This window comes from Neoarius graeffei, chromosome 3 (assembly GCF_027579695.1).
Source record: "Neoarius graeffei isolate fNeoGra1 chromosome 3, fNeoGra1.pri, whole genome shotgun sequence".
NCBI classification, from domain to species: Eukaryota; Metazoa; Chordata; class Actinopteri; order Siluriformes; family Ariidae; genus Neoarius; species Neoarius graeffei.
Genome location: NC_083571.1, coordinates 87,799,835 through 87,825,350, shown reverse-complemented (window position 1 = coordinate 87,825,350; position 25,516 = coordinate 87,799,835). Strand labels below are relative to the sequence as shown.

The window sequence follows — 25,516 nt, the reverse complement described above, 5'->3', positions numbered from 1 at the left end:
TAACAGTTTAGGAACCCAGACTACTAAAAGGAACCATTTCTGATATTGTGTTGTAGGATTCTGAACAGCACCTTTAATGACTCCCCCAGAAGGTTATGAGGGTTATGTCCATAATAGTAAAAATAAAAAAAGGGAACGTGTTCGAAAATGTGTTCACTGCCAGTATTGACTCGTGTGTACTGCACTCAGACCTCAGTGTAAAGGATGGTTGCCTGAACTTCGACTTGAAGTTATTGTTTCCGATTGTACTGACTAATTTAATTTAAGAGCAGCATTTTTAAAAATTGTCCTAAACCAATTATTCACAATTATAATACAATCACATTAAAGATACTGACAATGGCAAACCCACTTCACATGTTAGCCTGTTAGACATTAACAATAACCATAATGAATGGAGAAGGAAATTGTGGTTGACAGGCTTTAGTCCATCAGCGATATGATTTTAAATACTGCACACATTTACTAACCATTTCATTTGAAACACTTACCTTGTATGTGGATAATGATATTTTTTTCCTATGTACAGTGTGCACAAACTGTCCAGGTTCATCAATATCAGTTCTTGAACAAAGCGCTGCTGTGCACTGTGTATTTTTGGGCAGGTGATTGTTGCTTGACACAGCAGTTAATAGGAGAACCTGTAAGCCTGCTTATTCATGCATTAATCAAATCAGTCAGTCATATAGCATCAGTGAAATGCATTAAATCCTACAAGTGCAGGTCAAGCGCTTTAGTTAAATGTTCACATCAAACATCAGAATGGGGAAAATGTGATTTTAGTGACTTTGTCTATTGCATGGCCCACAATGGATAAACGGTATTGAAAATGAATGAATGATGTCTGATGTGAGCATTAACTGAGGCTTCTGATCTCTGATCTGTATCTATATCAGGGCTTTTCAATGTGTGGAGCCCGCCTCCCCTAGGGGGCGCTAGAGTTCTTCGGGGGGGCACAACGTGAGGAAAAATAAACCAGAATAAGTTACTATTGTGGACATTTAGCGAACTTCAGCTAGCCTTTGCCAGAGACAAAATGGATCGATTTTTAGTACCTAAAGCTACAGTGAGTGAGGAGACAGAGTGGGCCAAGCAAAAAAAGAAGGAAGTATGACTACGATTATTTAAAGTTTGGATTTTCATGGACTGGATCTGAAGATGCTCCACTGCCACAGTGTGTTGTCTGCCAAGAGGTGCTAGCTAACGATGCTATGAGATTTTTAAAATGTGTAAAACAAGATGTTTTTTTAAAAAAAGCACAGATGTTTAAAATGTGTAAAAAAAAAGAGGTTTTATAAAAGCACAGATGTTTAAAATGGGTAAAAAAGGAGATGTTTTAATAAAGCTCATATGTTTTAAATGTGTAAAAAAGATGTTTTCAAAAAGAACAGATGTTTAAAATGTGTAAAAAAGGTTTTAAAAAGCACAGATGTTTAAAATGTGTAAAAAAAAGAGGTTTTAAAAAGGACAGATGTTTAAAATGTGTAAAAAAGAGGTTTTAAAAAAGCACAAATGTTTAAAATGTGTAAAAAAGATGTTTTAAAAAAGCACAGATGTTTAAAATGTGTAAAAAAAGTTTTTAGAAAAGCACAGATGTTTAAAATGTGTAAAAAAAAAAGGTTTTAAAAAAGCACAGATGTTTAAAATGTGTAAAAAAAAGATGTTTAATAAAGCTCATATGTTTTAAATGTGTAAAAAAGATGTTTTCAAAAAGCAGATGTTTAAAAGGCTGCTCGATGGGAGAGAAATCCTAAATCTATATTCCTTGGTGCAGTTGGCAAAAAAGAGGTCATAGACATTGTAAGGAGAAGTGAAAGTAAAACCTCCACTGACTGGAATGATATTGATATGAGTTTAATAAAAAAAGTTATTGAAGAAATTGCAGAACCATTTACTCACATATGTAATATGTCTTTTCAATCTGGTAAATTTCCAAACAACATGAAAATAGCTAAAGTTATACCTTTATATAAATGTGGAGATAGACACCATTACACAAATTACAGGCCAGTTTCTTTACTCTCTCAGTTCTCCAAGATCCTCGAAAAACTGTTCACAGCAAAACTAGACAATTTCATTGAAAAATATAAACTTTTAGATGACAGTCAATACGGATTCCGGAAAGACAGATCAACAACCCTGGCATTAATGGAACTTATCGAGAAAATCACAAATGGTATAGACAATAAAAAACATGTTATGGGAATTTTCATAGATCTAAAGAAAGCATTTGATACAATAAATCACGACATTCTATTCAAAAAATTAGAGAGGTATGGTATCAGAGGGGTTGGTTTGGACTGGGTGAGGAGCTACTTAAGTAACAGGCAACAATTTGTAAAAATTGGAGATCACACATCTGAGTATTTGCCCATAACATGTGGAGTACCGCAAGGGTCTGTCTTAGGTCCTAAACTGTTTATATTGTACATTAATGATTTATGTAATGTATCAAGTATAATGAAATGCATATTATTTGCTGATGATACAAACATCTTTTGCGCCGGGGACAATGCACAGCAGCTTATGGAAACAATCACAACTGAAATGAATACATTAAAAAGGTGGTTTAACGTAAACAAATTGTCATTGAATTTGAGTAAAACAAAGATTATGTTATTTGGAAAATATAAGTCGAACCCTCAAGTTGAATTGAAAATTGACAACATAACCATAGAAAGAGTGTATGAAATAAAATTTCTGGGTGTGATTGTTGATCATAAAGTCTGCTGGAAACCGCATATTAATCATGTTAAAGCAAAAATAGCAAAGATTACTGCAGTTTTGGGGAAATCAAGACACATTCTGGACTATAAATCACTACATACTCTGTATAATGCACTCATACTTCCATATTTGAGCTACTGTGTGGAGATATGGGGTAATACCTACAAATCTAACCTGCAGCCGTTATGCACATTACAAAAAAGAGCAATAAGAATCGTCAATAATACGGGATATCTTGAGCATACAAACGCATTATTCGTAAAAGCACACACTCTGAAATTCACGGATCTGGTTAAACACAAGACTGCACAAATTATGTATAAAGCAAGACATAACCTTCTTCCGGGTGAGGTACAAAATACGTTTATGGAAAGGCAGGGTGGGTATAACCTGAGAGGGGAAATGAATTTTAAGAGAGTAAATGTTAGAACAACTATGAAAAGTATGTGCATAACAGTCTGTGGGGTGAAATTGTGGAATGGTCTGGATAATGAGCTCAAAAATAGCACCAACATAAAACTGTTTAAAAAATTATATAAAAACATGTTAATAAAAATATATGAGAATGAGGACAGGCAGACTATATAGGTGATGATGAAATTGAGAGTAAGTCTGTGACTGGTCTTCTTGTATTTAGTGTATAGCTATAGGTATGTGTATATGTATGTACTGTATATATGTATTGTATGTGTGTATATATGCATAACATAAGTATCTGTATATATGATTTGATTTGGTCGATATTATACCATGTCGGTATGTTTTGATATGTTGGTATGTTTTCTTTTTTGTTTATTGCTTTTGTTTTCTTTTGTATATATAGTTTATTATGGTGGAAAGTGACATTTGATTAGCGGTGGTATAGAGGGTTAGGATTGGATAAGTTATTACTTCTTCCTAATCCTTTCTGAACATTATGTTATTGCCTTGTGGCTACGCTATTCTGTTTGTTTATGATGATGTTTTGATTATTGTATTTTTTATTTAAATTTTTATTTTTATATCTTTCTTCTTTATTGTTCTGAATAAAGTAATCAATCAATCAATCAATCAATCAATCAAAATGTGTAAAAAAAAGGTTTTAAAAAAGCACAAATGTTTAAAATGTGTAAAAAGATGTTTTAAAAAAGCACAGATGTTTAAAATGTGTAAAAAAGAGGTTTTAAAAAAGCACAGATGTTTAAAATGTGTAAAAAAAAAGATGTTTAATAAAGCTCATATGTTTTAAATGTGTAAAAAAGATGTTTTCAAAAAGCAGATGTTTAAAATGTGTAAAAAAAAAAAGGTTTTAAAAAAGCACAGATGTTTAAAATGTGTAAAAAAAGAGGTTTTAAAAAGCACAGATGTTTAAAATGTGTAAAAAAGAGGTTTTAAAAAAGCACAGATGTTTAAAATGTGTAAAACAAGATGTTTTAAAAAAGCACAGATGTTTAAAATGTGTAAAAATGTTTTTAAAAAGCACAGATGTTCAAAATGTGTAAAAAAAAAGATGTTTTAATAAAGCGCATATGTTTTAAATGTGTAAAAAAAAGATGTTTTCAAAAAGCACAGATGTTTAAAATGTGTAAAAGAAAAAAAAATGCGTACAACAACCATTTTTTAAAAATACAAATAGAACATTAAGTATAGCAACAACAAAAATTGTAAGGGGGGGGGGGGGGGGGGGCTGTTGTTTATTTGCTCTCTGAGGGGGGGCTGACTCTCCCACACTTTGAAAACCCCTGATCTATATGATTCTGTGTGTTGTTCAGGTGATCAGTGCAGGGTGAGCCTAATAAAGTAAAGAAAAACAAAAACACTCTAGTCTAAAATGTAGTGTGATTGCAAAAAGGCTTCACCTTTCACTATTAGAACATGATTATGAACCTGACTGAACAAAACAAGGTAATTAGGAAAATAATTTTTAATATTCTCTTCCATATTATAGTCTAATATTCTAAACTCAGCTGTTTCACAAACATCAGATCACAGGTCAACACAGGTGATGCAGAATGTCAGTGATGAATAGGTAGATCTACTGTAAGTCAGAGGGAAAGTTGATGGAGGTTCCAAAATCACACTGAAACCTGACTCTGTGTTTCTGAAAGATCCTTACATAAGGAGACATCGTTCGATCTGAAGGTGGTGGCGTGAGCATGTCATACGTCACCAGGCCACGCCTTAAGTAACTGACTTTATCAAAGACCTGCGGCTTTAAATAAAAGAAAAAAGGAAAAGAAAAAAAACACCCTCCACTGACAGCAGGTACATGCCTGAGACTGCAACCAGTAAGTAACCTGCAAAGGTGCGTGTTATTGCAGGATCTGGAGAATTATTTGAGAAACACAGCCACTGTAGCAGCATCACTGGGAAATAACATGCACTTTAACACTTTTGCGGATTTATAGGATCCAAACAGACGAGAAACTTTTGGGGAAATGAGTGTTTTGCTGGTGCTGTGTGTGGCGGCGCTGGCAGTGAGGGTTTCCTCTGAAGAGAAAGAGCTGCTTGAGCTTCAGGATCCTCAACCTGAGCGCGTGGCTGAGTTCCTCAGGTGCACAAAGGTGAGGCGCTGCACTTTTGCACTTTAGGTGCAATAGTCTTTTTTTTTTTTTTTTTGCATTTCGTACGAGCACAAATAATGTGGAAAATTGTGTGGGAATGATTAAAAAAATTATAGCTTAAAGCTATACTGCCTTTCAGATTTTTCAAGTGTAGGTCATAAAAATAATTTCCTCCGATACCCAAATATTTTAGTTTAGGGGTTGTTTTACAATCAGGGTACGCAAGCTAAAAATCACATTTAACACTCATTATCTTCAATATCAAAAGGCTTGACTAAATAAACTCGGTTGTTTATTGTAGCCCTGTGATAGCTCTATTTACCATGCAAAAAAAAAAAAAAAATTGGTGATAACGTTATTTTTGGTGAATGTATGGCAATATATGTCATATTTAGCAAAATTACTCGTGTCATTTAGAAAAAGTGCTTTTTTTGACCACAGGTAGCTCCAAAAGGGATGCACTTAAATCATTCTTTATACCATAAAACAAATATTTGGTTCCATATCATTAGAAACATACCGTAGTTAAGTTTTAATGTTGAATGCCAGTAAGTTTTCAGACTATTTTGATCAAATTAGTATGTAATTGTGTCAAAAAAATGCCCTCTCCGAGACAGCTAATTTTTCAATATAAAATAACATATCTAAAATGATTATTTTCATCCTAAAATGTGGTCAAGATATTGGGACATAAATATTAGAGACAACTAACACAAAGCTTACAGCCTTATATTTAAAAGCACTATGGAAGTAGTGGATTCTGAATTGTCAAAAAAAAAAATGTCCTCTCCGAGAATCACTTCATTTGTTTCTCCCAGCCCTGCTTAAAGCTACACTTAATCTTGTTATAATACAAACTATTACACATGCCTATCTGTTCTTTAACTTGTCCTTCACTTAAAAACTGGTACAAGAACCAGTTTGATGGTGTAGTGGTTAGCGCTGTCGCCTCACAGCAAGAAGGTCCTGGGTTCGAGCCCCGGGGCCGGCGAGGGCCTTTCTGTGCGGAGTTTGCATGTTGTCCGCGTGGGTTTCCTCCGGGTGCTCCGGTTTCCCCCACAGTCCAAAGACATGCAGGTTAGGTTAACTGGTGACTCTAAATTGACCGTAGGTGTGAATGTGAGTGTGAATGGTTGTCTGTGTCTATGTGTCAGCCCTGTGATGACCTGGCGACTTGTCCAGGGTGTACCCCGCCTTTTGCCTGTAGTCAGCTGGGATAGGCTCCAGCTTGCCTGTGACCCTGTAGAAGGATAAAGCGGCTAGAAAGAATGAATGAATGAATGAATGAAGAACCAGTTTGAATCAATTTGAATTTTGGACCCCTGTGACATAAACTTTGTACCCTGATTGTAAAACAACCCTAAGTGGATAACGTTTAGTGGAAAGCTACTGAATTTGAATCACAGACTTCCAATTTTATTCGTTTTTTTTTTAAATAGAACAATTAATGAATCTAGGGCGGCAGGGTGGTGTAGTGGTTAGCATTGTCGCCTCAGAGCAAGAAGGTCCTGGGTTCGAGCCCAGCGGCTGACGAGGGCCTTTCTGTGTGGGCCATTCTGCTCTGCGATGATCTGGTGACTTGTCCAGGGTGTACCCCACGTCTCACCCATAGTCAGCTGGGATAGCCTGCAGCTTGCCTGCGACCCTGTAGGACAGGATAAGCAGCTACAGATAATGGATGGATGGAATTAATGAATTTACGGCCATGTGGCCCTAAAGTCTCCATTATTTTTTCCTGCTTTTTTCTCACCAATACAAGATATTACGTCACGCATCAGGGTGGCACGGTGGTGTAGTGGTTAGCACTGTTGCCTCACAGCAAGAAGGTCCTGGGTTTGAGCCCAGTGGCTGGTGAGGGCCTTTATATGTGGAGTTTGCATGTTCTCCCCGTGTCTGCATGGGTTTTCTCCAGGTTCTCCGGTTTTCCCCCACAGTCCAAAGATATGCAGTTTAGGCTAATTGGTGGCTCTAAGTTGACCATAGGTGTGAATGAGTGTGAATGGTTGTTTGTCTCTGTGTCAGCCCTGTGATGACCTGGAGCCTTGTCCAGGGTGTACCTTGACTCTTGCCCACAGCTGGGATAGGCTCCAGCTTGCCTGCGACCCTGTAGAACAGGATAAGCGGCTACAGATAATGGATGGATGGACATCATGCTTTCCCTGTTCATGCAAGGCATTGTGGGATACAAATTTGAAACAGGAGAGAAAAATGGAGGACGTGAGTGTGCAAACGAAACATGAAAGACTGAAACAGAAAGTGAGAAGAAAAGACGTTGCAAAGGAAAGGAAACGCAGGACCAAACTAATAAATATCGGCAGTCAGCGAGCACCTTGGTGTGATCAGCTGTTCATTTAGCGACAAGATGATGTAACCATCAGTGCCTGTGAAGATTCTCAATCATCCAGGTCATAGTAAACTGTGGGTGGTAGAAATGGGCAACTGGACTTGCTTGAAAATTCTTGAAAACGTTTCACCTCTCGTCCAAAAGGCTTCCTCAGTTCTGTCTGACTAATAGGGAGTATCAGATATTTATCTTCTCCTGGATCAGAATCAGAATCAGAATTCTGATGACCAGCTCATCTAAGGTGTCATTGAGGCATCATGTTGGTGTGGGTCACTGGAGGCTGGGTGTGAACGGCGAGTCATTAGGGTGATCAAAGGATTGTCCGTTAGGGTGATCAATGGCAATCTGACTCTCTCTGTCCTCCTGTGAGTCACCGAAAACAGCTGGGTCCTGGTGTACACCCAGCCGTCTGGGAAGAGTGTCCAAGACCGCCTTGTAGATGTTTGACAAATGATGTCTTAGACCCCCACCTCTGTTCAGTGATGGCCGTTCCAGGTTGACAAAAATGGCTTCTTTAACTCCTCGCTCATACCAACGATCCTCTCTGGCTAAAATGCGTACGTTACAATCCTGAAATGAGTGTCCTTTGTTGTTAAGATGAATGTAGACAGCCGAGTCCTGGCCTGAGGAGCTGGCTCTCCTGTGTTGGGCCATAGGCAGCATAGGTGAAAGGTTTCAAGATGATTTTCTTGCTTGGCATACATAGTCCACGTTTCACTGCCATACAGGAGAGTGCTCAGGATGCAGGCCTTGTAAACCTTGACCTTGGTGTTGCTTGTCAGGAGGTTGTTGCTCCAGACTCTCTTGTTGAGTTTGGCCATGACACCTGCAGCCTTGGCAATACGCTTGTCCAGCTCGTGGTCAAGGGACAGGTTACAGCTGACAGTGGAGCCCAGGTAAGTGAAGCTGCTGGTCACTTTGAGCACTTGGTCATTGATGTAGATGGATGGAAGTGATAGAACATTCTGACCCATAACTTTTGTCTTTTTTATACTAATCGTGACACCAAAATCCTTGCACGCAGTGGAGAACTGACTGATGAGTTAGAGGTCTTCTTCAGAGTGGGCGGTCAGGGCTAAGTCGTCCGCGAAGAGCAGTCCTCTGATGAGCACAGTGCAGACCTTTGTCCTTGCTCGTAGTCTGGCCAGGTTGAATAGCTTCCTGTCATTTTTTGTGTGCAGGTGGATGCCCTCTGTGGAGTTTTTAAATGCAAAGTTTAGCAGCATGGAGAAAAACATTCCAAACAGAGTTGGTGCTAGGACACAATCTTGTTTTACGCCGCTCTTGATGGCAAAAGGCTCTGAGGTTTCTCCGTCGTAGCTCACTACTCCTAGCATGTTGTCGTGGAAAGACGCGATGATGCTGAGTGACTGGGGAGGGCAGCCGATCTTGCGCAGGAGCTGGAAGAGACCGTCTCTGCTCACTAAATCGAAGGCTTTGGTGAGGTGAATAAATGCGATATACAGTGACATCTGCTGCTCCCGGCACTTCTTTTGGAGCTGTCGTACTGAGAATATCATATCCACTGTAGATCTCTGAGCTCTGAAGGCACACTGAGACTCAGGGTAGATTAGGGTTGCAAGAACTTGTAGTCGGCTGAGTACGACTCTGGCGAAGACTTTGCCAATGATGCTGAGCAGCGAGATACCTCTGTAGCTGTTACAGTCACTCCGGTTCCCTTTATTCTTATACAGAGTCTCTGGCCATTCCCATTCATCTTCCCAATGCTGTGGTGACCAAGCACAGTCGGCCAAGACTCGCAATCAGCTCCAACTTGGGCACTAAAATCTCCTAGGAGATAGAGGTGTTCAGACAAGGGAATCTGGTGCACTATGTGGTCTAGTAGCTCATAGAACTGGTCTTTTGCTTCAGGAGTAGCTTGCATCATTGGTGCATGGGTGCATATGAGGTTTACAGGATCAGCCATCGTAGACAAGCGCAAGGTGAGTGCATGCGTGCAGCATCTGTAGGGGGTTCAATCATCCGAAGTAGAGAGTTTTTGACTGCAAAGCCAACTCCATGCTCTCTTGGCTCCTCTGTGCCTTTCCCTTGTCAGAAAAACATATAGTGATCTTCCTTGAGTGATCCGTTCTCGGGGAGACGCGTTTCTTGAAGGGCTGCGATGTCGACTTTTAATCTGTGCAACTCCATGTCGATCACCGCTGTCTTGCGGATGTCATTGATGTCTTGTAGGTCGTCTGATAGTCCAGTGCACATGGTATGCACGTTCCAGTTTGCAATTCGAAGAGCTGGAGTCTTCGTTGTGTGTCTGTGGTGATTGTGTGGTGCACGTTTGATGATCTGCTTGTTGAGCACATGCTCTAAGTTCAAGGTACCCACTAGAGCAGGCAGACCATGGTGAGTCAGCACCTTAATGTCCGGGGGCTGTAGCTGACCAGTGGAATGCAATGATTCCTCCCACCGATGAAGACAACCCGTGGTGTCCAATTCTATACCAATTGAGCGGGGATTTATAACCCTGACTGCTGTCTTCCATGTTGTGCTCTCACCTTGCGGTGAGACTGGAGTAACCTCTCCAGGGCACGAGCCTGGGCAAGTTGTATGGAGACCCTATGCTGCCCAGTCAGCAGGGCCCCCCTCTCGGCCGCACTGACTAAACCCAAGGGGATGCGAGGCATTACACTTGGAGTTGGCTTGGCTGCAGGAGTTGCCAGAGGAACACCTCTGTTTATGTTGGACCGCCTTAGGGACTCCAGCTCTGGATTTTTCTTCAGGGTTGACTCCCGAAGCCTTTCCTCATGGAGGTGTAGCCGCAAGGCAGTGGAGGTTTGTGGTCAGAGTTTCCCTCCCCTAGGCAAGCTGCCATCCCTGACTCATGAGCCTCGCCTGCCCTTTGGTTTGATTTCGGAGTGCCCTTCTCCTAGCCTTTGCCTGAAAAGGCCTACCCTACAAGGCAGCAGGGGGCTGAATGGCGAGTGTCAAGGCATGCCCACATGCTGATGGGCCTGCGCACAGCACCTCTGGGGCTCAGACCTGCTCCGAGATCCCTCACAGTTCAGCGTTACCCGTTGTGTGCCAGCGAGGAGGCACTGTGAGAATCTTGGTGTGGCAGCTGTAAAACCACCAGGAGAGGGCTTATGCACTCAGCCTCTCTTTTTGCTCATGGAGCTAGATGGTGGCTGCAGCTGGAAGCAGCACTACAGCCAGGGCCGTAGCCAGCATTTTAAAATCACCGAGGTCCGTAATGCGCAAAGCGCACGCCGAGAAATTTTCGACATATTTAAATGAGGGGGTGAATTACACGTCACACAAGGTATCTGTTCCTGAAATTACTTTTAATGGTGTTTGCACTGAATATCGTCAGTTTTGAAAAAAAAAATCATGTATGTGGCAAGAGTAAGAATAATTTAAGCTTGTTTAATGGTTTGATCTGGCCCAAGCAATGAGGACAAAAGATACCCTAACCATGTAGCCTATGTAACCAAGATACCTTAACAATCTGGCATCCGTCACACCTACACAAAAAAAAAAAATTCTGGGAAAAAAATCAGTATACACCACCATGTTTGAATAAAGAGTAGGGGTAACTTTAAACTTGTTGAACAGTTTGCCTTATCAAGTGTGTGTGTGTGTGTGTGTGTGTGTGTGAGATTCCCAGATTCCTGGTTTCTTCAGCTCAGCATACTGAAATGACAAAATAAAAAGAATATTTAGGCAGAAATAAGTGATTATTAGTGCAAATGGCACCACAGAAAATTGGTTTACAAATCTCAACAACAACCTCTTTCATCAAAGGCTAGCTAAACAAGGTAGGCTACAACTGCGCTGCTTCGAAAATGTTAATTTAACAGCTTCATGAAAGTGCGCTGATGGTTACCATGAAAAAAACGTGTCTACTGCACTGCGTTCCTCCCCCGAGTCGTGCACTCATTCGTTTTTGTGTTCTTGGTCTCAGTGCCGCACGCACAAAACAGACACAGAAGACAGAATCAACGTTTAACATAATTAACAATGCACTTTTTATGGAGACGTTTTAATGTTATTCTTTATTTTTTTATCCAGTTGAATATTTAGCGTACAAATGTATTTTCAGCTCTTAAAAATGACCGAGGTCTGGACATCGGTGGCCTCATAGCTGGCTACGGCCATGACTACAGCACACACATACCCTGTGCATAAGCACTACACCACAAGAAATATTATCACCCACACACATTCAAAGGTTATGACATCTTTATTAGTGATTTTTGGCACTGCTCTTTTTAAATGCATGTTGTTCACTTCAGTTTCTGTCTCCTTATTATGAAGTTATCATCAACACCCATAATGTCTCAGGAAAGTGACGCACGTGTCAATTGACTATTAAATATCACTAGTCAAGTTTATCATCAGTTTAATAAAAATATATAATTTCTCACTCACATGACCCCAGAGACACAAATTCTAAGCTACATTATTATATTACAACATTCAAAATCCCAGATGGCATCCCATCTCACAAAACTATGATCATATAAATATGTCTTCCAAGTTTCTCTCTCATACACGCACACACATCAATACCATTTTCTCCAATGCATCCAGGCTCAGTTGACTGCAGCAGTTCATGGTGTCTGGACAACACAAAATTATGTTAACGTTAATATTGCATGACAAAACAAACAAAACAAAAAAATATTTAATCCCTATATGTGACTAATCTTCCAAAGGCTAGCTATGGTATGGAGGCTGGTTGGTTCTGCGTAGGCTACAAGGAGCATTAAAACATAATGAGTCAGCAGAAAATCACTAATGTGTACCAAATGTGTCTTACTGAGGGCCAAAAATTGACCATGTCCTTTCCAGCAGAAACCTATGGCATATTGTCACAAATTATGTCTAATATATACCTGTAAATTTTTTCTCACTAATCTTCAACGGCAAAAAAGTTACATACATTCAAGTTACGGCACTATCAGGGGCCTACGGACACGACATTTTGCCATATTACTTTGTACATGTGATACATGCTATTCATGTTCTGATTAACTAACAATATTCAGGTCTACAATTTTTAAAAGCAATACTATCCCAATACTTTGTTTCAGCTCTAGCAAGATCAGAATTCTCGGCATGTAGTGTTTAGAACTGTAATTACATCTTCCAAATATCATGAAAAAAGTTCCTTGTGTATTTGTTTCTGTGTCACATACAGAGAAAATGAATGATTTTTCCTGATTACTTCAATAAGTTGCTTATAACTTTTTATTATAATTGACTCTTTGTATGAGATAACATGGGGCCTACAGACACTACAAGTGAGTTGATTGTCCTGCATTTTGTAATTCAGCAAGACATTCCAAGTACCAGATAGACATATTGTGTTGTTACTAAAGACCCTTCATAGTTATTGTACTGAGCTCATTGTATGTCTCTCAGCATTGTGTACATACAGTGGTGCTTGGAAGTTTGGGAACCCTTCAGAATTTTCTATATTTCTGCATAAATATGACCTAAAACATCATCAGATTTTCATACAAGTCCTAAAAGTAGATAAAGAGAACCCAGTTAAACGAATGAGACACAAATATTCTACTTGGTCATTTATTTATTGAGGAAAATGATCCAATATTACATATTACAATATTACAAGGGACAGAGCAGGCTATACTTCCTTAGGAGGCTGCGGTCCTTTAACATCTGCAGGAAACTCCTGTGGATGTTCTATAAGTCTGTGGTTGCCAGTGTCCTGTTTTACACCGTGGTGTGCTGGGGGGGCAGCACATCCAAGAAGGACACATCCAGGCTGGACAAACTGATCAGGCGGGCCAGCTCTGTGGTCGGCATGAAGCTGGACTCTCTGGTGACGGTGGCAGAGAAGAGATCTATGGACAAACTATTGAACATCATGGACGATGCCAGTCACCCTCTGCACACCGGCATCAGCAACCAGAGGAGCCTGTTCAGTGACAGAATGCTCCTTCCCAAGTGCAGGACGAACAGACTCAAAAACTCCTTTGTCCCTCATGCCATCAGACTGTACAACTCCTCTCTGGGTGGGAGGAGGGGTAACAGGAGGGCAGAGGACGGGAAGAAGCAGTAGCCTAGCCTAACAATAAGCAATACTGGACAATGTGCAATATAATGTGCAATATCTCTCCTGCCGCCCCCCTTCCCCCCTTCCCCCCTTCTCTTCTTACTCTTTTTATATTTGTATATGCAAATACTTAATTTATTTTAATTTGTCTAGAAGTTTTCTCTATTTCTTTTCTCTGTTTATCTGTAATGATGCTGCTGGAATCTTAATTTCCCTGAGGGAACCCTCCCAAAGGGATCAATAAAGTTTTATCTAATCTAATCTAATCTAATCTAATCTAATCTAATCTAATCTAATCTGTGAGTGGCAAAAGTATGTGAACCTCTAGGATTAGCAGTTAATTTGAAGGTGAAATTAAAGTCAGGTGTTTTCAATCAATGGGATGACAATCAGGTGGAAGTGGGCACCCTGTTTTATTTAAAGAACAGGGATCTATCAAAGTCTGATCTTCACAACATGTGTTTGTGGAAATGTATCATGGCACGAACAAAGGAGATTTCTGAGGACCTCAGAAAAAGCGTTGTTGATGCTCATCAGGCTGGAAAAGGTTACAAAACCATCTCTAAAGAGTTTGGACTCCACCAATCCACAGTCAGACAGATTGTGTACAAATGGAGGAAATTCAAGACCATTGTTACCCTCCCCAGGAGTGGTCGACCGACAAAGATCACTCCAAGAGCAAGGCGTGTAATAGCGGACGAGGTCACAAAGGACCCCAGGGTAACTTCTAACATACCATTTTGAATCATACCTCAGTAGTATTAGGAAGTTATACTGTGAACATGTTTGTTTTTTTTCCCATCTGGATATTGATGAGAAATTCATTATAAACTAGACATTAAATGCAAATTTGACATCATGAGCTTGATAAATTTGACAGAAAATATCTCAACAGTAAATCTGTCACACTGCAGACATTTCATGCATGGTCCAACAAGATGTATATTTTGCAACAAAATGGTGTACTCCAGCCTGAAAGATGAAGAAATATGATACACTAGCACAAATAGTGCATCCAATAAGTTGAAATAATATTATATTACAATACAGAAGATGTATAACTTTCCTCATTGAAAAAATGAGACAAAAGATCCATGAAATTATAGCAATTTTGACCCACATTCATTGCCGTCAAATTTTTATTATTGCAGATATCAATGTGCGGTTTTCGACATCTGATGGTCCTTGCGGTACTTTATCTGAAAACACTCAAACACTACAGTTATTCTGTTTCTATAATTCTGAAATGTGTGCATAACATTGTCAAACATAAAATGGCTCATATTAATGATTTTCTGCTGATTAAATTTTGTCAGGGCAACTATTGGTGTCTGCATGAACACACATTGTTGTTGACCTGCTAAATAAACTTAGTCAGGGCAAATAGACCACTGTAGATATTCATTAAACCCTTCAAACTTTAGAGCTAGCCTGGCATGCTAATCATACAGACCCTACGCTGTAAATTCAACAGGACCAGCCTACACGGAGAGGTTTCTGTGCATCAACATAATTCGCTAGGTTATATTGTTGATACATTCTATACATATACACACCCACGGTTGATGACTTACCATCTGTTTTCATCTTAAAAAATTCAACAGTAGTGGATTTTTTTTTTTTAAGTCATCTTCCAACCAGTTCTGAATGTTGTTCTTCTGTTGGTGGTTAGCAAAATTTTGAATGTGCACTGTGCAGTGCTTAATGAATTTCCAAATTCATAACCAATCTTTTATAAAAATTCAAATTAACATATTAACTAAACTCTGCCATGGCCGGTCCCAAGCCCAGATGAGAAAGGAGGGTTGGACGAAGGGCTAGCAACCCTTCTCCATAAAACACAAAGCCCTACAGAAATGGAGACAACATACTTAGTCTTGGATGAAAGGGGCCTTCAATCAGAAGGCCCATGACGTCAAGGGGCAAAAGCCACAAGGAAACCTCAAGACCAAATGCCCTTCTTTCAGCTAAGACCATATGGAACCCCCAAGGGAAGAGAAGAATAAGAGGCAGACCTAAGAACAGCTGGCGTAGGGACCTTCACGCAGACATGAGGAGGCTTAGGCACACATGGGCCCAGCTGGAAGGATAGCTGAAGACAGAGTTGCTTGGAGAGCAACTGTCAACGGCCTATACTCCAGGAGGGGTGACAGGGCATAGAGAGATATTAACTAAAAAGCCCAGTAAAAACAGCACTGAAATGTAAATCACATATGTGTAACACTTTATGAATTCTTTTTCTTTCAATAGTATCATAAAATCCATCCATCCACTTTATCTCTAATCCTACTCAGGGTCACAGGTGAGATGGGACCAATCCATCTGATTTGATCTTGCCTTAATGCTTATCTTATTATAGTAATACATTGTATACATTCACCGGCCACTTTATTAGGTACACCCATACGCCTTATGCAGTTCTCTAATCGGCCAATCCCTTGACAGCAGCACAATGCCTCAAATCATGCAGATACAAATTAAGAGCTTCAGTTAATGTCCACTTCAAACATCAGAATGGGAAAAATTGTGATCTATGTGACATTCAGTTTCCTGGGGTTTCCACACACAACAGTCTCTAGAGTTTACACAGAATGGTGCAAAAAACAAAAAACATTGAGTGAGCGACAGTTCTGTGGGTGGAAACAAACGCCTTGTTGATAAGAGAGATCAGCGGAAAATGGCCAGATTGACTCGAGCTGCCAGGAAGGATATAACAACTCGTAGCAACTCTTTACAACCGTGGTGAGCAGAAAAGCATCTCAGCATGCAACAGCAGAAGACCACATTGGGTTCCACTCCTATTAAAGTGGCCACTGATTGTATATCATACTGCTTATATGTCTAATGTATGACAATTTTAGGACCTTGTGTAAAAACAAACAATAAAAACTGAAGCATGGTATTTTTCCTACCTCAAGATTTTGGGGGTCAACTTCCTGTTTCATGCAAATTTGGAAGCACACAATTGTATAGGATGTATTTGTACGCAGTAGCGTTGCAATTTTCTAACCTTGGAACGAAGGGGCCAAACCTGTCCCTGTGAACAAAACGAGATCCATGAAGGCATGGTTTGCCAAGGCTGCAATGGAAGAACCTGAGTGGCCTGCACACAGCCTTGATCTCAACCCCAATGAACACCTTTGGAATGAACTGGAATGTCAGCTTACTTGGTGCGCACCATTTCAACTTGCTTGAGATCGGTGCCTGACCTCACTAATGCTCTTGTGTATTCCTCCGATTAAATTACTACCACTCAAGGGCATACCTGGGGTGACATTTTACTAATAGTAATATTGAGAGATGTTATCAATAAAGGACCTCTTTAGGAAGAGAACACCGTCATGTGTTATGATGAAGTCAGATGGTACATTTCAGTGGACGTACTGTATATGTTTAAACACTTGCTGATTGATGTTTTGGACATTTCTTCATAGATGATGTATCATCAACACAGCAAAGTTTCCAGTGTTGAATTAACATATTATTATCTCATTCTCATCTCATTATCTCTAGCCGCTTTATCCTTCTACAGGGTCGCAGGCAAGCTGGAGCCTATCCCAGCTGACTACGGGCGAAAGGCGGGGTACACCCTGGACAAGTCGCCAGGTCATCACAGGGCTGACACATAGACACAGACAACCATTCACACTCACATCTACGGTCAATTTAGAGTCACCAGTTAACCTAACCTGCATGTCTTTGGACTGTGGGGGAAACCGGAGCACCCGGAGGAAACCCACGCGGACACGGGGAGAACATGCAAACTCCACACAGAAAGGCCCTCGCCGGCCCCGGGGCTCGAACCCAGGACCTTCTTGCTGTGAGGCGACAGCGCTAACCACTACACCACCGTGCCGCCCCATATTATTATTATTATTATTATTATTATGAACACATTATTAATTCTTTAGATAATTACTAAGAGTGAAATCAACATGGCGAGAATGAATGTAGATGAAACTTCATTAGTGATTTGTTCTATGAAGGTTTCTGGCTCGAGTGAAATTTGTGCGTAACTGTGTGTGTTGTTTGGTGCACAGAGTGTATGGCGCATACCAGACCAATACCTTGTGGTGTTGCGGGAAGGAGCACACAACAGTCACGTGCAGCGGACAGTGAACGCTCTGCATGCACAGGCTGCCAGGAGTGGACACACCATCCACGTCACGCACACTTACTCTGGAGCCTTCTGCGGATTCCTGATTAAAATGAGCAGTGAAGTCCTGCCCATGGTAAATTAGCCATCCTTTATGTTGTTGGGTTGATTATCCTTCAGGTCCTCTACAAACTAGTGTTGTTCCTGTCAAGGCAAAACTTAAAGTTGCACTTAGAACCTTCGATGGTAAAACGTATAATACTGTTCACTAACTCATAGCTAACTATGCAGTGACTAAGCAGTAACAAATGTGTCATTCTCTGTTAACATCAAAGTTAATTTAATTAACTACTAATGAATACTGGGTAATTACTCAGTAAGTAATAAGGAAGTGATTGTTTGGTAGTTCATTATGATCCAAGCAAAAATTGAAGAGTACTAAGCAACAAGACGGTGTAGCTCACTCCGGCCGCATCTAATTAATTCATTAGTTGTTAGTGGAGGCCCTGTGCCTCCAAAACGGTAAGGAATTGACCAAGAAGAAGCGATTTTTGTTGAACTGTTCATTAAGGCTTAATTAGTCCATAACTTCATTAATAATTGTAATTAAGCAAATCTGGGTAGACGTTATATACACCGTAGGTACAGTGGCGGCTGGTAGTCTTTCAAACAGGGGAGGCTGGTCGGTTACGATATTTCCAGATTTAAAAAAAAAAAAAAAACATCAATTTTGCCCATACTCTTGCCTCTGATCTGGCTGATTGTTGGCAGGGTCACAAACTGTGAAATAACAGGTTCTTTTGGCCCATTAGTCTACTGTCCAATATACATGATGGTGGTGTTGGGGGGGGTATATTTTAACATTTTATATTTTAAAATTGTGGCATGTTGTTTAAAAATTGATCATTATTGAAAGCAGCTCTTTGTCAGGAACCTCAGCAGTAACAGCAGAGTGTTCTGGAATAGGCACAAGCACTGACCTTGGGGAGCCAAACATAGAGCTGGGTGCCACACATTTCACTCAATGACACTTTCCCTATATTTTACTTATTTTGACTGAGAAATGTTTTATTGACAATTTTGATAACCCTTCACTTTTAATCCAGATCTGTAGTGTGAAATGTTCTCGGCTGTGTTTTTGTTTAAAAATGTTTTCCAAATTGTAGCTGTGTTTAATTCATATCCAGAAAAATATATATTCCAATATAATATACTCAGCATAAACATTTTAAATAGATTCTATATTTTTGGTCCATCCATGACATATTACTAAAGTAGCCTATTTACTGTTGTTGATGTGGGTCACTTGCTGTTAGCCAATTCACTTTCTCGTACCAGGAGAGCTGAAAGGAACGAGTATTATTCCCTACCTTTTTCACCAAGTCAGTTTGAGGCGTTGGTCTACCCTGCTCTTTAATTTTAATTTTTTCCTCGAAAGGAAGACTGGCAAATGGCTTCGCCAAAATTAAATCAGCAATGCTTGGCATCCGTGCGCAGCTTTCTTGCTAGCTGACTAGCCCCCTCAAGTTCAAGTTCAGTCACTCAAATAAATGAAGTTTCTGGAACTAAGATAGCAAACTTGACAACACTATATTTACACTTTATTTACAATGAAAATATATACAAACTAAAAAAGCTGGTAGAAACCGTATGTAATGAATGAAATCGAAATGTAAGCTGATCTCTTACAATACAGCACAGCACTTGCGAATCCGCATGGGACTGAACTGAAATTCACCGCTGCCTGTCTATATTTGAAATGAGCTGTCAATCAAAGAAAATATCTGGCCGCTTTCACCAATCACCAGTCTCCTCGTGGAAAGCTTTGCCATGTCCCTTCCACTGTGAGGCTGGGAGTCCGTGGGCGGGCGTTTTCGCAGTATTTGTCCAATAATCGTCTTGCATTTTGATATTGAAAAGCGCATAGCTCCCAAATGCCATTGAAGTCCACTGAGGCTGGGCTGCATCGCGCTGTCACGAGGGGGAAAAACTCACGCACACATTAAGCGAACTGGGGAAAGTTATAATGGAATGATTTTGCACTGTAGTTGGGTTGAGCACATATATTTCTATGATTCTGGATCTGAAATAGCAATGTTATAAGGTCGGCTATAACATAAGCCTAGCGCAATTCATCCTACACGATGTTCGTCATTTTTAGAGGAGGCTGAGCCTCCCTCGTTGTCTTAGAGCAATCGCCCGTGCCTAGGTACCCCTACCTTCATGCTAGAAAGAATCAAAATCAGTGAAGAATCGAGGGAGAAGAAGTGATTTCTCTGGAAACTGCTCATTAGGGCTTAATTAGTCTATATCTTCATTATTAATTGCAATTATGCAAATTTGGCTAGAAGCCATATGCATCCCAGGCAGACCTATCTTCCTGCCAAAAAGAATAAAAATCAGTGAAGAATTGAGAGAGAAGGAGTGATTTTTGTGAAATGTGGACGATGCCAGATGGACAACGGACAACACATAATGGCATAAACTCATCACCTATTGGCCGGATGAGCTAATAAGTCTTATATCATCTGTTTGACTATGATCAATTTCTAGTTATGTAGAAATTAAGGTTGCCTGATTGTATTGCCTGCGTCCAGTGCCAAGGGTTCAAATCTACTTAATCTCAAACTGTGGCCAAATTACTTCTAAATGCAAAAACCACAATCAGCACAATATTATTTGTTTACATAGAATATAATTATGACCTTTCCTCAACTTGTAAGTCACGATCTGGTTAATCATAAACACATTGTATTGTTCAAAAGCATGGGACGGTTTCGTTATATTCCTTGAGGCCACAAAAATATACATGCAGTACCAGTCAAAAGTTTGTCCACATCTCTCATTCAGTGCTTTTTATTTATTTTTTAATAATTAAAAGACACTTCATGTCAAAGTAATGATGGATGTTGTTGAGTGGTTGTTGACATATGGATTATTACAGTTGTGGAATAGGGCTGTTTACTGTATTTTTATTATTTACTGTTTGATCTCAAACGCATTAAGAAGGCAAGAAATTGCACTAATTAGCTTTTGATGAGGCATAGTTATTAATTGAAAAGCATTCCAGGTGACTACCTCATGAAGCTGGTTAAGATAACGCGTCTAAGATAGTGTGTAAAGGGTTATCAAGATAAACACTGGCTACTTTGAAAAATCTAAAATATTAAACAAATTTTGTTTTTTTAAACACTTTTTACCACATAATTCCATATACGTATTAGATATTATTTCATAGTTTTGATGTCTTCAGTATTGTTCTACAATGTAGAAAATAGTCAAAATACAGAAAACCCTATGAATAAGTAGGGGTGTATAGTCTTTTGACTGGGACTGTGTTTTTAAGTTATGGGCATATGATATAAAGATACGTTAAGCCATAATGTTAAATACTGCCTCAAAATGTGTCTCTAGATCCTCCCTGTCCCCCTCAAATGACTCTAACAACCCTTGTTTTCTTGGAAATTATTTCTTCCTGGTCTGTAATTATTTCATATATTACCCAGGATTTGATAGTAGTTAATAGGGGTTTCCTGTGAATGTTAAACATGTGAATCCAAATAAACACACATGACATCATGTGAATAATAGCAGATTACATGTGAAAGTAAATGGATTGTGTGTGTGTGTGTGTGTGTGTGTGTGTGTGTGTGTGTGTGTGTGTGTGTGTGTGTGTGTGTTAGGGAAGAATCGCATGAAAAATAATCGTTTGGAAAAAAAATACAGGTGAAAATACATTTGCACTACAAAGTCCAGTAAATTTAAAAAGTGTAATGTGGATATTTTACATGTGAACTTCATGTGACTTATCCATAAAAGCCTGGGGGAAAAAAAAAGCTGCTTTATGAAAGGATTTTAGAAGTGTATATCTGTGTATATCTTGTCTGAAAAGTGTATTAGAAATTTTGTGGAAGAAAAACACAATGTGATAACTGTACTGTACAACTGAATATCACACTTTTGGTGTGTCAAAGTATCTGAATAGAACTTTAATATGATATTCCCTAAATCTATTCGTTTACAAGTCTGAGCTCCAGTGTACAGCTCATCCAGTGTACAGCAACCCACTTGCAGGTCTCTTCTCATGTCACTCTGTGTGCCGCTGACAGGCTCTGAAGCTGCCCCATGTTGCGTATATTGAAGAGGACTCATCCATTTTTGCCCAGGGAATTCCATGGAACTTGGAGCGCATCATCCAGACGAAGCACGAGACTGGAAAATACACACCACCCAGTGCGTGCACTTACTCATGACACGTGCACACACATAATCCTCCCCCATACACACACACACACACACACACACACACACACACACACACAGTAGGGTGTTTACCTTTCATGGTTTTATTCAGGTGAAGTATTTTTGAAATTCAGAATGGACATGAGAATGAGAAAGTGTATAAGATGTGAAATGAGAATTCCATGTGTATACATATAGATGATGGAGCACAAGTGACTGTCTTCCTCCTGGACACCAGTGTTCAGACGAATCATCGTGAAATCGAGGGAAAAGTAATGGTGACAGACTTCAACAGCGTGCCTGAGGAGGATGGAGTCCGAGTTCACAGGCAGGTCAGAGACCTAAGGAGCCTTTACTGTGGATAGAGACAGCTGTCACTTTATACAGATGTTGGATTCTCTAATCTGATTTGTCACAAGATGTTAATTCATTTCTTATAACAGCATCTCTGACAGTAGTGCAAGCTGCAAGGCAAATCAACGGTCCACATTAATACACTCATTCTAATACATTATGGACATGTGTAATCGATGATACGGTGACGTTTTCTCTAAGGAGACATTGCTTTATCATTTTTGGAAGGACACTCCAGTGTCCGTAAAGTAAAGCTGTAACTTTAAGATTAACTACACTTCGTGTTGGGCAACATCACCTCATTGATTAGTTTCCTTTATTTGGCAAGGCCAATTCTCTTTTTTCCCCCTATACACTGAAGACATTTTGGTTTGAGATCAAAAGATGAATATGAGACGATATATCAAAATTTCAGCTTTCAGTTTCTGATATTTACACCGGTGCTTGAAAGTTTGGGAACCCTTCAGAATTTTCTATATTTCTTCATAAATATGACCTAAAATATCATCAGATTTTGACACAAGTTCTAAAAGTACATAAAGAGAGCACAAAATGATCCAATATCAGTGAGTGGCAAAAGTCCAGCATAAGAACCTTATCCCATCTGTGAAACATGGCGGTGGTAGTATCATGGTTTGGGCCTGTTTTGATGCATCTGGGACATGATGGCTTACCATCGTTGATGGAACTGTGAACTGAATCTGAAGTGGGTGGTGAAACAAGACAACAACCCTAAGCACATAAGTTATTCTACCAAAGAATGGTTAAAAAAAGAATCAAGTTAACTGTGGCAGCGTGGGCGTGGTCGAGCGTCAGCTGTGAACGGCGAGGAGGCAGGTTGAACCAGTAGGTAACATGCGATGAGGTGCACCTGTGTCAGTGGCGGCTGGTAGTCTTTCAAACAGGGGAGGCTGGTCGGTTACGATATTTCCAGATTTTAAAAGAAAAAAGAAAAAACACATCAATTTTGCCCATACTCTTGCCTCTGATCTGGCTGATTGTTGGCAGGGTCACAAACTGTGAAATAACAGGTTCTTTTGGCCCATTAGCCTACTGTCCAATATACATGATGGTGGTGTTGGGGGGGGGTATATTTTAACATTTTATATTTTAAAATTATGGCATGTTGTTTAAAAATTGATCATTATTGAAAGCAGCTCAGCGGCACGGTGGTGTAGTGGTTAGCGCTGTCGCCTCACAGCAAGAAGGTCCTGGGTTCGAGCCCTGGGGCCGGCGAGGGCCTTTCTGTGCGGAGTTTGCATGTTCTCCGTGTGGGTTTGCTCCGGTTTCCCCCACAGTCCAAAGACATGCAGGTTAGGTTAACTGGTGACTCTAAATTGACCGTAGGTGTGAGTGTGAATGGTTGTCTGTGTCTATGTGTCAGCCCTGTGATGACCTGGCGACTTGTCCAGGGTGTACCCCGCCTTTTGCCCATAGTCAGATGGGATAGGCTCCAGCTTGCCTGCGACCCTGTAGAAGGATAAAGCGGCTAGAGATAATGAGATGAGATGAGATGAAAGCAGCTCTTTGTCAGGAACCTCGGCAGTAACAGCAGAGTGTTCTGGAATAGGCACAAGCACTGACCTTGGGGAGCCAAACATAGAGCTGGGTGCCACTTTCCCTATATTTTACTTATTTTGACTGAGAAATGTTTTATTGACAATTTTGATAACCCTTCACTTTTAATCCAGGTCTGTAGTGTGAAATGTTCTCGGCTGTGTTTTTGTTTAAAAGTGTTTTCCAAATTGTAGCTGTGTTTAATTCATATCCAGAAAAATATATATTCCAATATAATATACTCAGCATAAACATTTTAAATAGATTCTATATTTTTGGTCCATCCATGACATATTACTAAAGTAGCCTATTTACTGTTGTTGATGTGGGTCACTTGCTGTTAGCCAATTCACTTTCTCGTACCAGGAGAGCTGAAAGGAACGAGTATTATTCCCTACCTTTTTCACCAAGTCAATTTGAGGCGTTGGTCTACCCTGCTCTTTAATTTTAATTTTTTCCTCGAAAGGAAGACTGGCAAATGGCTTCGCCAAAATTAAATCAGCAATGCTTGGCATCCGTGCGCAGCTTTCTTGCTAGCTGACTAGCCCCCTCAAGTTCAAGTTCAGTCACTCAAATAAACGAAATTTCTGGAACTAAGATAGCAAACTTGACAGCACTATATTTGCACTTTATTTACAATGAAAATATATACAAACTAAAAAAGCTGGTAGAAACCGTATGTAATGAATGAAATCGAAATGTAAGCTGATCTCTTACAATACAGCACACCACTTGCGAATCCGCATGGGACTGAACTGAAATTCACCGCTGCCTGTCTATATTTGAAACGAACTGTCAATCAAAGAAAATATCCGGCCGCTTTCACCAATCACCAGTCTCCTCGCGGAAAGCTTTGCCATGTCCCTCCCACTGTGAGGCTGGGAGTCTGTGGGCAGGCGTTTTCGCAGTATTTGTCCAATAATCGTCTTGCATTTTGAGATTGAAAAGCGCAGAGCTCCCAATGCCATTGAAGTGCACTGAGGCTGCGCTGCATCGCGCTGTCACGAGGGGGAAAAACTCACGCACACATTAGGCGAACTGGGGAAAGTTATAACGGAATGATTTCGCACTGTAGTTGGGTTGAGCACATATATTTCTATGATTCTGGATCTGAAATAGCAATGTTATAAGGTCAGCTAGTGCAATTCATCCTACATGATGTTCGTCATTTTTAGAGGAGGCTGAGCTTCCCTCGTTGTCTTAGAGCAATCGCCCGTGACCTGTGTCTAATTACTGGCTGTCTATTAACCTGTGTCTCTGTGTGTCCTTCAGACAGCCAGGAACGAGAGAGAGCTGTATCACCCCACGTGTGTGTTTTTATGTACGAAAGTCCATGTGTTAGTTGTCACTGTAAAGTGTAAACATAAAAAGAACACACCTGTTCTGAAGCCTGCTTCCAGTTCCTCTGTTTCCCACAAGCTAAAGAGTTGTTACATTAATGTTTAGGAATGGCCAAGTCAATATCCTGACCTTGATTCAATAAAAATGTTGTGTAAGCAGTTCCTATGAGGAAACCCACCAACATTCCAGAGTTGAAGCTGTTCTGTACAGAGGAATGGGTTAAAATTCCTCCAAGCCAGTGTGCAGGACTGATCAACAGTTACCGCAAACGTTTA

The 25,516-nt window shown here is 40.1% G+C and overlaps 1 protein-coding gene across 3 annotated transcripts in view; it reads left to right on the top strand.

Annotated features, from left to right (window-relative positions):
- The first annotated feature begins 4,924 nt into the window (after window positions 1–4,924).
- pcsk9 (proprotein convertase subtilisin/kexin type 9) overlaps window positions 4,925–25,516 on the top strand; it is a 40,808-nt gene continuing 20,216 nt past the window's right edge. The window contains exons 1-5 of one of the 3 annotated variants that reach the window (XM_060917599.1): window positions 4,925–5,011; window positions 5,115–5,270; window positions 17,692–17,883; window positions 21,857–21,980; window positions 22,188–22,321. In XM_060917599.1, the coding sequence (XP_060773582.1) occupies window positions 5,145–5,270; window positions 17,692–17,883; window positions 21,857–21,980; window positions 22,188–22,321 (576 nt within the window). In that variant the 5' untranslated portion in view covers window positions 4,925–5,011; window positions 5,115–5,144. The other 2 variants (XM_060917600.1, XM_060917601.1) reach the window with 2 other exon arrangements.